The sequence below is a fragment of the Colobus angolensis genome, unplaced genomic scaffold, assembly GCF_000951035.1.
Source record: "Colobus angolensis palliatus isolate OR3802 unplaced genomic scaffold, Cang.pa_1.0 Scaffold148, whole genome shotgun sequence".
In the NCBI taxonomy this organism is placed as follows: domain Eukaryota; kingdom Metazoa; phylum Chordata; class Mammalia; order Primates; family Cercopithecidae; genus Colobus; species Colobus angolensis.
The window spans coordinates 4910864-4924335 of record NW_012114577.1 but is presented as its reverse complement, the minus strand read 5'-3'; the positions used below and the strand labels follow the sequence as shown (position 1 = coordinate 4924335).

The 13472-nt window shown below is 44.4% G+C and overlaps 1 protein-coding gene across 1 annotated transcript in view; it reads right to left on the bottom strand.

The window, feature by feature from the left end:
- The window catches only part of ACTN2 (actinin, alpha 2), a 58822-nt gene that overhangs the window by 7815 nt on the left and 37535 nt on the right, over positions 1-13472 (bottom strand). Inside the window, exons 12-17 of the mRNA XM_011935761.1 lie at positions 11910-12060; positions 7839-7947; positions 6348-6488; positions 4003-4185; positions 1618-1752; positions 542-721 (exon numbers count right to left, since the gene is read on the bottom strand). Coding sequence (XP_011791151.1) covers positions 542-721; positions 1618-1752; positions 4003-4185; positions 6348-6488; positions 7839-7947; positions 11910-12060 — 899 coding nt within the window. The remainder of the gene's footprint in view (positions 1-541; positions 722-1617; positions 1753-4002; positions 4186-6347; positions 6489-7838; positions 7948-11909; positions 12061-13472) is intronic.

Genomic DNA, 13472 nt, shown 5'->3' with positions numbered 1-13472 from the left:
TTTCACCGTGTTAGCCAGGATGGTCTCGATCTCCTGACCTCGTGATCCGCCCGTCTCGGCCTCCCAAAGTGCTGGGGTTACAGGCTTGAGCCACCGCGCACGGCCTATCACCAGGGTTCTCACGGTGACAGCGGGCACTCTGTAGGATATACTCTTGTTTGTCACTAAAAATATTTTCCCATTTACCAAGTAGCAGGATGAGCCCGGAGTTATACCTCCGGGCTCCCAGAGAGTTCAGTTTGGGCCTAACTGGTGGAAATGCAACAGTCCAGCTTCTGGCACTCACGGTGAAGAAGTGTAGCGAATTTATGGTGGTGATAATAATAATGATAATGTCACTGTCGGGAATATCATATAGTTCTCGATACAACTCACGAAGCATTTCCACAAATAGTGACTGGAAAGGCTTAAAGATCCCTAACTTTCATACTTGTAGGTCTTAGCAGGAACAAAGAGGGACAAGTGCATGAAGAAAGCACCCTGAGGAGGTGGCGTGGTCCCTGTGAGAAGCGAGCGGCGCACGCGTGCCTGGCTGCCGTACCTCCATCGTGTAGTTCGTGTGCTTGTTGTCAAAGACAAGGGCCTCCTGGATGAGCTGATGGTCTCCCTCCAGCTTGTCGATGTTGTTCTTATAGTTGATGATGTTGTGCTCGTACTGCTTCAGCTGATTCATCTGGTCCTCCAGGGCTCCTGTGATCTGGATGGAGCTCCGGGCAATCTCCTGAGAGAGGCGAGTGAGCAAGCAGACAGAAAAAAAGTGAAGTGCGCCGCTCCAGACCCTGCATCGGATGCTGGGCCAGCGTCAGGCAGCGGCCAGTGTCACGCGGCTCACTTTTCTCAGTGAGCATCACAGAACAAAACAAGGTCTAGTTCTAGTCTATCTAGAGAATGGGTAAAAAGTCAACTAAGATCCAAAACAGAGAGGCAAGAGGGGTTAGAGATGAATCCTGTTGGCTTCTTGCCACGGGAGGGAAAGGCCGTCGGGCAGAGCCACCCTGCTCTGGAGGAGGCTGGGGGTGGGCTGCGTGGGTGGAGCTGCCAGACAGATTTAAGACCCACAAGATGCTTCCTCCATCAGAATTTCTTATATTTTTAGATGGTCTCCCCTTAAAGAAAAGAGTCAATATTTTAACACCAAAAGGATGGTGGGGCAAGAAATACATGGGTCAATAAATGTCTCCTGGCTGTTCTTGATGATCAAAGGACAACAGTGTTATTTAAAGACCACTGTCCATCAAGTGTTCTGAAAATGCAAAGTATTTGTGGGTCTTCACGTGTCCTCCTTGTAGGGATAGATGGTTTGAAGTCTAGGCCCTGCAGAGGCCAAAAATGGAGAAAAAGCCCTATCACCATTTTTAGTGAGAAACTAAACAGAACCTAGCAAGACCCCACTCTCCTTCCTTGAGTGCCCCCTTCCTGCGTTCTGTATTGTGCCCCGGTTTGCACACTGTCCCCAACAGCCAGGGGCTGAAAGATAAAGCTGGGGTGATAACAGAACGGTGCTCCCACCTGACTGAGTGGGTGGCTGGAAACCACAGCATGTGCGGTGTCACTGCTGCGTGGCTAAGGGACTTACTGCAGGGCTTGTGAACAGCGCCTGGGAGGGCGCTGGCTTACCTCCATCTTGTTCTGGATCCAGGGCCCAATGGCATTGGCTTGTGCAGCAAACTGGCGCCTCAGACGCTCGTTAGCATGCTGGCGAGCCAGCTCCTCCTGCAGGGACTGATCGCGGATGGGCACGAGTTGCTTCACCTGTCAGGGCCCAAGGACAACAAGGGTTAGAGGCCAGCTGTGGTCTCACAGGAACGACCACAGAATGCAGGAATAGTTCAAGGGGTTGGGGTGGGAATGGAGAAGGAGAAAGGAATGGAGGAGGGTGTGGGGAGAAGGAAGAGGGAGGATAGGGAGGAGGAGTCCCTACTCTAGGGACTAGAGGATGCACTTGATTTAGCTTTGACTGCCATCTAGTGCCACCAAGTGCCTGCTGAAAGACAAGATGAGGTGGAGGGTATTTAACAGCCTGCAGTAGGAGCAGCGACCATTCCCCTCCAGCCAGAGGCTCTCAGCCTGCTGCACAACCAAGTCAGGGCCAGGTCCAGAGTATAGAAAATTTGTGAACTTGGATGAAGGGAACACTGACATGTCTATATTCACCATCTCAGATTAAAATTTAGCACTCCCTTTGTTTATGAACGATGTGGACAGCAAATCTGCAGCAGTATAAAGTATACTTTATCTATACTAACTTTACAGTTATGCCTGCCTCTTGCAGTAAGTATCACGTACACTCAGCACTACTCTAAAATTATTGGACCTGCTGTTAGATCTTGGTTTTAAATGTGTTCATAAATAAGCACATACATTACAATAACTTTAGAGATATTTGAATAACTACATTTCAATATAATTTGTTTCCTTTGTAATATTAAATATTTTTATAAATTTACAAACATTATTATCAGAGGAATCCACAGGCTTCCCCAGACTGCCAGAGGGGTTCATGATACCAAAATGTGAAGAGCCCACGCTGGGTTCATGAGTTTGATTCTTATACCATGCTGGCCCACAGCAGAGTATACACCTGGTCTACCTGCTTTCTGTTCCATTTGTGAGTTACATTTTAATGCTATGCCTCCATTCTCTTTCAATAAATGGAAAAGAAAAAAGCTACTTCAAAAATCTTTCTTTGTGTCATCTGCAAAACTGCTACTAAAAGCATTATTATTGTCTTTTTTTTTTTTAAACAAAAATCCATTTGCTTTATAACTTACTGATGGGAGAAAAGTTTGTCTCACTTTAAAAAATGATACATTTCTGCCCCAGTATGGTGGCTCACACCTGTAATCCCAGCATTCTGGAAGGCCGAGGCGGGCGAATCACAAGGTCAGGAGTTCGAGACCAGTCTGGCCAACATGGTGAAACCCTGTCTCTACTAAAAATACAAAAATTAGCTGGGCCTGGTGGCGGTCGCCTGTAATCCCAGCTACTCGGGAGGCTGAGGCAAGAGAAGTGTTTGCACCTGGGAGCAGAGGTTGCAATGAGCCGAGATTGTACCTCTGCATTCTGGCCTGGGCGACAGAGTGAGACTCTGTCTCAAAAAAATGAACATAATAAAAATGAAAAATAAAAAATGATATATTTCCTTTTTCTCCCCCCTACGAAAACTACTTAACTCAGTTTGTTTCCTTTCTGTTTTCGGGTGTTTGTTAGGAAGATCAGAGCTAAATTTAAAGCTCAGATGCGCTAATTAGTCACTGTCTCTCAGATGAATACTCTCCTCTTCCTCATACCTGTTTTGTCTTTTGCACTGTTTATAACTAACTTGCTGCACATGTGTTTTTATAGTAAAAGCCACTTCAGACCCATGTGGTGGACTTATTCCTCAAACACTATGATTGGCATACTGAGATGACTAATTGTGCTATAATTTCAACATGAAAAGAAATGTCTCAATCTTAACAATGGGGCAAAAAGGCTCAAATTATTCCATCTGAACCATAATTACATTTGTCGATAGCTGCCCCAAATTTAAAAGGCAGTGAGTTAGTAAGAATACTTTCATTCCCAAGATGTAGTTTTCTCAGCAATTTTTCTGCATTTAAAATTCACACACACATCTGGGACATGTCTATATCATATTCTAAAAATTCTTTTAAAAAGTACTATAAGTACTTGTAAGCATGTTTTTAACCAAATTTCCAGTTGGGGCTTTAAAAACCATTTCCTTTATGGCATTAGGGTCATAACCTATAGCGGTTGTGTCAATATTTGTAAGATTTTCCTTTAAAATAATCTCTGCTTTCTTTCCCCACAAACTGCAGAAGCTGCTGCAGGGTCCTTAAGAGTTGATCACATTTTGCCTGTGAAATCTGGGATAAAGGACGATCCTGATCATGACGCAAAATGAGGCTGTCACCCGAAGTCCCCGAGGCGCTAACTTCCTCCTTCGACTTCAGCTTCGAGAATGCCCCCCGGTCCCACACCAGGCCCTCAGCCACCCACCTTGTCCCACTTGGTCCGGAGCTCATCCATGGTGACAGTGCTGTACGGGTTGCTCGAGCTGATTCTGATACTGTAGCTCTGAATCACCTTCTCCACCTCGTTCTGGATGGCCATGATGGACTGCCGCTCTCCATCCGCCTCGGGCAGCGTGGCCTTGAACTGCTCATGCGCAGTGATCAAACTCTACACCCGAGACACAAGCGGAGAAAAACAGTGTGGCTTGAGTGTTAATTTCATAGGCTGTGATATTCCCTTCTGCACACAAGTAAATGCCTTGTTAAATTGCAAGAACCTCTGGAGAAAAACACATTCTGAATGCTTTAGAAAAAACTCTTTAGGTACACAGAAGTCAAGTTCCTGGAAAATGGAAAAAGGGTATCACGATGACTATTAATTTGATTGATGGCTACTCACCCAGAGTCTTTTAAAAATCTTTTTTTTTTTTAATCAGTTTTCCTTTCACTGTTTTTGATCGCCAGCTATTGTTTAGGTCTTTCTTATTTTCTGCTGACGAGCAGAACTTAACTTGGCGGCACTTCCTTTGTTTTTTTTTTTTTTTTTTTTTGAGACAGGGTCTCGCTAGGTCACTCAGGCTGGAGTGCAGTGGCGCAATCATGGCTCACTGTAGCCTTGAACACTTGGGCTCAAGTAATCCTCCTGCCTCAGTCTCCTGAGTAGCTGGGACTATAGGGTATACATCACCATGCCTGGCTAATTTTTTTATTTTTATTTTTTGTGGAGATGGGGTCTCATTATGTTGCCCAGGTTGGTCTCAAACTCCTGGTCTCAAGTGATCCTCCCCGCCTGGGCCTCCCAAAGTGTTGGGATTACAGGTGTGAGCCACCACGCCCAGCCCGTAGATGTCCTTTCTAATGGCCAGTGTTACCTCTGTCGTCCTACAAAAGCATCTGACGTTTGCTACTGTTATCCCTGAAGAAACCCAGGAAGTACATCCCTACTCCTCAAAAAGAAAAGGCCACAGAAACTAACTCTTCCCCGAAGCCGCTCTAAAGGGCCATTTATCAAACCTATTCTTTGACCCGGACATGAGCAGCCCTGCAAATTCAGCTGCTCAAAGACCTCGCTGCCTCGCGGAGCACCTTTGAGTGTGAAGCTACTGTTCCCTTTAGGTGCAGCAACAGGTCAGCTGCCAACAGAGTTTTGACAAAGAGTGTGACTTCCAAGTCGTGCTTAGAGGTCTCACTTATTCCACAAATAAACGATTTTAGACTGTCGGCCTGTGCTTAAGAGTGCACGCGGGAAACACCATCAAAGCCTCTTTCAAAAGGCGACTCCGATGTTCATGGAAGCACTTTCTTTCCCCTGACATGCAGGTGTAAACCTTTCTAGATGGCTCCTGGCAGGGAGGTGTGGTTTCAAATGCCAATCTTCAGGATTTCCTTTCTACTTGCATTCTTTTTGATGACATATCTATTTTACAGAAAAAAAAAAAAGTAAAAAAGTATTTTCTCTTTTTATTCTATTATACATCAGATTCGCTAAATAAATTATGTCCTGGCTAACTGAGATTAACTTTCCTCCCTAACATCACCACTTAGAAGCTTTGTTTATAGTTCTGAAGTTCCAGAAAAAACTATACGCAGAACATTTTGGATTGGTGGTAGGCAAAAGGTAGGTGCTGATTTGTGGCTTCTTACGGTTTACAATCTGCCACCCACTCTGTAGATTTAAATAAACAGTAATATGCACACATCTGCAAAGTAGTTAACTCAGCAGCTAGTAAACTTAGAACGTTTTCATGAGTAACTCCAAGTGCACATGTTTATTTTGCTCAATGATTCAGCATTTGTTGTTGTTGTTGTTGTTGTCACCCAGGCTGGAGTCTAGTGGCGCGATCTTGGCTCACTGCAACCTCTGCCTCCCAGGCTCAAGCGATCCTCCCACCTCAGCCTCCCCGGTAGCTGGGACTCCAGGCGTGCACCACCACACCTGGATAATTTTTTGGTATTTTTTGTAGAGACGGGGTTTTGCCACATTGGCAAAGCTGGTCTCGAACTCCTGAGCTCAAGCAATCCACCCGCCTCGGCCTCCCCAAGTGCTGGAATTACAGGCATGAGCCACTGCGCCCAGCCTCAGCATTCTTTTTTAAAGAACAGAGCTTTTGAGACATATTCACCATTACTTGATTGATGTTAACGGGTTTGCAACATAGAGTAGTAAACACATTTTTAAGCTAAGGTTTAAGGGTAATTTGGGCTTTCTAGCCACGTTTATTAATTTTTTTTTTTTAAAGAAAGAAAATGAGAAACCAAATAACAGAACTCTAAGTTTAAATGACAACTCACTTCTAATGCACAGGGCATACAGAGTTGGGGTTCCATTACCTGGATCTCCTCAATGCTGTGGACAATGAACATATCTTGCAGATCCTCCATAGCGCCCTCCATCCAATTGTTGAAAGGAGCAGCCCTCTTGGCAAACTCCAGGTGAAGCTGATCAATGGTTTCTAGCAATTTCTCCATTCTCTGAAGAATAAAGAGAAGCAAGCATTATCATAGACTAATTAAAAAATTCACTGAAAGTGTAAGTATGCATTCCCTAACAACAGACTATTCTCTGACATTCTGTTAAGCATATTAGCATGTGTCTACAAAAGATTACCTGATGCTCAAACGATTAGGCTGAGCCCTGCAGGTCTCTGAGGTGCCTTCTGAATCAAAGAAGGATTTAATAACATCCAGAGCAGCCTCATTTGTAAAGTGTCTAAAGTACTTCACTACATGCTACTTTTCTGAAAACTGAGACTCCACATACGGCCTACTCTGACTTGCTTTCAGCCAAAAAAGGACTTTGTAAGAGGACCTGATTCCCTAACTGTGCCAGATTAACAGAAAATGCAGGGCATCTTCCACGTTTCAGAGTCAACACGTGCAGAGAAGTGTGCCTTTCCCAAAGTCACCTGCCTAGTGGAGAGAGAAGGGACTACAGGTTCATGTTCTCAAATCCTGAGTCAGGATTTAACACAGATCAGCTCTTGCCTTTCTGGGCATATGAAGGCACAAGGTCTCAAGCAACAGGATGATCCTGCGCTTGTTTCCCATGGCAGACAAGTGGGGGCAGAAAGGGAACACAGCTCCACAGCTTTCAGCCTTCCATAATGAGGTTCATTTTCCCCCTCCTGTTCTAAAACATTTTGCGCTGTCTCTGTTACATGTCTGGTCTTTTCTCTCTCTCGACATCTCTTTCTTTAAGCAGATATGTCATAGCCATTTGGCATTTGGGAAGCTTAATATTGCGTTATCTCAAAAGTGTCATCACAGTCAAGGAGAAAAGACTCAGGGAACCGGTAAACTGCTTATTTCCTTCACATGGGAGATGTCTTCCATGGTTAAAGACAATGAGGGGTAGTTCAACACCAGCTACCCACTGTGTCTTACACTTAGTCTTACACTTAGATAAGGCCAAATTCATCCCAATTCTGTTTCCTATCAATTTACTCACTTCAACATTCGGTTCCATCTTCCCTTTGCACATCTCTGATTTCCTGACTCACTCACAGCTCAATTTACTCAGGCAGAAGGACTTTTGGAAATGTACTGTCACTGCCCGATACAAAGTAGATTTATGCAGTAATCTCATCGCCCCTGGATTTTTTTAAATTGAAAAATATACTTCACTGCTGCCTGGACAAATTACAGCACAAAGCTCCCAACTTCCCATTTCCCTCTTTCTTCCCTTTTCATGTTTTCTTTAGAGGTTCCTTTCACTAGACAACCTGTTTCACGCCACAGAGAAACAGACGACAAATACCAGTGATTTCATTAAAGAGCTTCTATTAAAAGATTTCATGTCAACAAGTGGCTTCAAGACTTCACCTCCAGGGCTTCTCTCCTCTTCTGAGTAAGTGTTCCCAGTCGGTCCCACTGGTCACAAATTTTCTGGCACCGATCGTTGACATTGACAGCGTCGTGATAGTCCAGTTCACTATTAAAAGTGAAAATAAATAAAGATTAACTTTTCCAGATGATGAGAGAAAATGAACATGGGCTAAAAAAGAAAAACAACAGGGAAGTTTAAAAACAAACAAAAACATCTGAAATGTATCCACATGTATCCACATGGACATAGAGTGCGGGCTGACAGACAGTGGAGGCTCAGAAGGGTGAGGGGGTGGGAGGGTAGGTGGATGATGAAAAATTACTTAGTGTAATTTCATACGATGTATGTTATTTGGGTGATGACTAACCTAAAAACCCTGACTTGGCCACATGTAGCAAAACTGCACTTCTATCCCCGCCCCCAACATTTATACAAATAAAAAAATAATAAAATATAAAAATCTAATAGAGAACTGGGATGCTATTTCAGGGTTCTGTTAACTGTCATCACTGTAAACATCACTCTTCTCAGATAAATTACAAGAAGAATTCATAAAACTTTCACTGGCCAACAGATTTCTAAACAGAGAGAACCGCTGTCTTCTTAATGCCACAGGCTCCATTTATTTCCCCTTCCTTTTCTTGGAGAGGCCCCCAGACAGTATTATTTCTAAGTGGCAATGTCCCTGTGGGTGAAGGTTAGAAGATGTCACTGTCTGACCTGGAAGACAGTCCTGTAGGCCAGGATGCAGCCACAGTGACTGGGGAGGGAGGAGTCAGCCTGCGCCACATTGTGTCCTTGGCTTCCCTACAAGGGCACTTGGCCTCACCACTGGGTAGAGTATCAGGTCCAGAACTGCGCCATGACTTTATCTAACATAGAGGGATTTCTGAAATGGGGCCGAACTGAGCCCTTCCACTTAGAGACAGAGTGGAAGGGCTTATCTGACTTATCTAATGCCACTAGTGTGACAAGCAAGAGCAAAATGATTTCTCACTAAATCCTTACTTTTCCTTGCCAGATCCATCTATGCATTCTACCTGGGATCTTTCTGTGCACACATTATTGAAGCAATTTTTTTTTTTTTTTTTTTTAAGAGACAGCGTCTTGCTTCGTCACCCAAGCTGGAGTGCAGCGGGATGATCATATATTACTACAGCCTCAGACTCTTAGGCTCAAGCAATCCTCCTGTCTTAGCCTCCCAAGTAGCTGGGACTACAGGCATGTGCCACTACACCCGGCTCTTTTAAAAAAATTTTTAGAGATGGAGTCTTGCTGTGTTTCCAGGCTGCTCTCGAAGTCCTCGTCTCAAACTCCTGGCCTCAAGCAGTCCTTCCTCCTCAGCCTCCCAAAGTACAGGGATTACGGGTATGAGCCACTGCATCCAACCTAAAGCAAATTCTTAACTAGAAGCTTAACCCAGTACCTCCAGAGATAACAAGTTTGAATCCTGTATAAAACTTAATCATCTTTTTCACTCAGATATAAATCAAGAACTATGGAAGTTTAAAGACATCTTTGGGAAGCTTCTTCAAAAACAGTCCAGGATTAGACAACTTTTGAAAAGTCCCCTTCTACCCTACCAAATCCATTTCCTTAAAGCTTAAGTTTGTTTACTTCTTTTTTCAACCTTAAATTAAGGCAGTGGTTGTTTGCTGCTTTTTTTCCTTTTAATAACACTAATTTGTGCTTACTGAATGTTCTTGTTTCTGTTACTGAATAAAGGGGATGCACATGGTTACTGCCTGAGTATTTTTCCCGTGGATAAGAAGCTCCCTATCACCTGATTAAAGCTTGTCCAGTTCTCAAGAGCAAACAGCAGCTTTCTACATACAAATACTCCTCACTAGCCGGGCACGGTGGCTCAAGCCTGTAATCCCAGCACTTTGGGAGGCTGAGACGGGCGGATCACGAGGTCAGGAGATCGAGACCATCCTGGCTAACATGGTGAAACCCCATCTCTACTAAAAAATACAAAAAACTAGCCGGGTGAGGTGGCGGGCGCCTGTAGTCCCAGCTACTTGGGAGGCTGAGGCAGGAGAATGGCGTAAACCCGGGAGGCAGAGCTTGCAGTGAGCTGAGATCCGGCCACTGCACTCCAGCCTGGGCGACAGAGCGAGACTCCATCTCAAAACAAAAAAACAAAAAAACAAAAAAACAAATACTCCTCACTAGACCAAGGTCGACTAAGATTCTTGTCTTACTTATTATAACCAAAAAAACAAAACTAATCAAAACACACCAGCAGTTTGCACAGCCCTAAATATAAAATGAGAAGGCTGTGGATTTTCAGACATTAAAGAGAAGACAGACTTCTCCAGAAACAAAAACCTAGGAATCCTTCTCTTGTTCCATAACGGAGACAACAATGCTCACCCATCCAGGGTTACCTTTAGGGCAGAGTCTCTCTCTCTTCCTCTAATTCATAAGCAATGGTTCTATACATACGTGCTTTCAAGGAGTTAGGGTTTGCATAACTATGCATAACTATTGTTTATGTACTTTGAGAACAGCACAAAACGTTTGATTTATTATTGAAGGACAGGTAAAAATGGAAAAGGATGTTAATAACAATAAGATGAGCACATACTTAAGTTCTATATGTGGTTAATCTCTAGCCTGTGTGAAGACATAGGCACTGGGGGTGGCAGGAATAATAACAATATACAATTATTACTTAAATTTTATGGGCAACACTTAAAGCCATTCCAAATTGCTCATGGGAGCTATTATGGAGCACTAAAGAACTTGAGTTTCTTTTCATCCCTTTATTTCACTTGTACCTGTTACTGAGCAATGAAAAAGCCAACGTTCAAGAAGCATGGGAAATAAGACCATCTACAGGCTATGAATACAGCGCACGAAGTGGATATAAAGATCACAAAAAAGCAAGAGTTTGTAATGGGCAAGACTGAAACACAGGATCTCTTTTAAAAGGCCCCATCTGCTAATTTTCTCTAGTCAAAAGTGAGGAACATGGCAGTTTTAAAACGTAATATACTGAAATAAATTTTTATTATTTAATTTTTGAAGTTACCATTACGTGACAGGCTCTAAACACTCTACAGATGTATCAGTGATTATAATGGTGGGGAAAGTAGTAGGGAATAAAATGTTGTCTTTATTACAAGGGAAAAGGACCTGAAGAAAGCTCGGAAACATGGCATGGAGGCTCCTCTCCCCGAGGGCGGCTGCGCCCCAAGCTTGGCTCACACTACACAGAGTGGGAACTGAGAACACTCACTCCGTGCTAAATCCAGCCTAGGCTCAATTGTCCTGTTAGTTCTTCTCATAAAACTAAACGCATGAAAGTGAAACAGCACTTATGGGATGATAAAGCAAAGTGGGGCCCTGACGTCTCTTCTGCACATGTACAGCAGTGCCCTCGGTTTTGCTTTTTTGTTTTTGGTTTTTGAGACGGAGTCTCGCTCTGTGGCCCAGGCTGGAGTGCAGTGGCCGGATCTCAGCTCACTGCAAGCTCCGCCTCCCGGGTTCACACCATTCTCCTGTCTTAGCCTCCCGAGTAGCTGGGACTACAGGCGCCGCCACCAGGCCCGGCTAATTTTTTGTATTTTTAGTAGAGATGGGGTTTCACCGTGTTAGCCAGGATGGTCTTGATCTCCTGACCTCGTGACCCGCCCGCCTCGGCCTCCCCAAGTGCTGGGATTACAGGCGTGAGCCACCGCGCCCAGCCAGTGCCCTCTGTTTTGTGTTCGTTTTATGTTGATTTCAGGACAGGCTGTATTCCGCCTCTTGCACCTGGCCTAGGTGAGGCCGCCTTCCCATAGCTTTCTGGGCCCGAATGTTCTAGACTTATTTCTCATCTTCCTGGAAGCGGAGCTGCTTGTGCTGGGGGCAGGGGTGCCGCTGGATGGGAGGACATAGGGATTCTACCACAACCTAAGAACCAAAGTCTGTTTGTACATTTAAACAAGGAGAATCCCTGCACAGAGTGTCTCCAGCCAGGTTCCCTCTGCGTTTAGTCAGGGAAGAAAAGGCAGGCCTTCCTCTCCCCTCTCTGTGGAATCCCCGGGGCTCCAGGGAGGACGGACGGCATCTGCACATACTTGAGCTCCTGCGCAATGGCTGCGATCTGCTCCACGCGGTCCTGGTGCGCTGCCAGGTCGCTCTCGAAAGCCTCGTGCTTCCGCAGCAGAGCGCGAACCTCTGTCAGCGATGCCGACTCATAATCCTTCTGCAGCAAGATCTGCTCTTTGCCTGCAAAGGTGGTAGCAAGAAAGTATGAATATGCTGAGGGCACAGTGGCTTCCTCGGGCCAGCCACGTTCTCAGGGAGCGTTGAGATTCCAAAGAACTAAGAGAAGCGGACAGAGAGGGGGCAGGACTGAAGACGCAGGCCAGGGTTGTGATGGAATTCAGGCTGCTACCTGCTAAGGATGCCCCAGTCCCTCTCAGTTTTGAAAGCTAGTGTCTCCAAATAAAGGGGGAAGGAGAGCATGCTGAGTGCATTTTAAGAAAAAAAAACAAATTTGCAGTCTTCATCATTCTAAGTCACAAGTATCTGATTTTCCTGCATGATCCTCAGTTAAGTTAGTCATTATTCACTCCCAAGAGCAACTGGGGATGCTTAGATAAAACCCCTGTGCTCAACTTGTCTACCCATGAGTTCCACCCCACCCTAGTTCCTTTCATTTGAAAGCTATACTGTGTGTGCTTAAATGGAGTCTGTGCTTTCTTTTCCTGATAATAAATATTAGAAATTTTCCTCTCTGACCCTCCACTAATATTTTCCCATATAAATATTTCTCAAATCCAGCAACTGCTGTGGTCACGACTGGATCCACATTTATCCGCTGGCTAACAACCTTTAAGAACTCTATGAAATCAGAAGTGGAAAGCAAATGTTCATATATTTAATGATGACGATGTACCACTTACTGTGTACTAGATGCTACTCTAAATGCTTTCTAAATACGAACTCATTAAATCTTCATAGAAACCCTATGAGGGAGGTATTACTGTGATTCCGATTTCGAAGAGGACACTGAGGCCCAGCGAGATTGAGAATTCATCCGGGGCACACAGCTGCTACGCATCAGAGCCGTGCCTCCAACCCACCTGGCTCCAGGTTCCTTGCTTGTAACTACCTGTCTATGAAATATTAAAAATCAAGCAACAATAAAAGCAAAAACCATATAATGAGGAAAACTCTCCTAAATCTCAAAACAGATTATTATGTGATGGGGAAAATGCTTTCTTCTTCTGCCTTGGCAAGGACTATTTAGTCCAGGAGACAGTAAAAAAAAAAAAAAAAAAATGTTAGGGCCGTATTCTTATGGCTATGGAGACTGGCACGTGTGTAAGGCCTGAAAAAAGTAGAGGAATGCAAGTGAAATAAGCAAGTTAGACTATAGACGATATCTTGCATCCTTCCTCCCAGATTTTCTACATGGGATATCATGTTGCTGTATGGCATTTAATATACACCCTACTGGCAGAAGCTAGTGGTTGGCCCAGGGCTATCTGACCACCAGTTAGGCAATGAATGGATACTTGTGGAATCAAATAGAAAACATGGAAGGAGGCCAGGCCTTATGTAGGTAGGTATGTAAAGAACACATTTTAGGTGCCATTTTGGAAAGAAATAGATTATCTGCTTGATTAGAAACT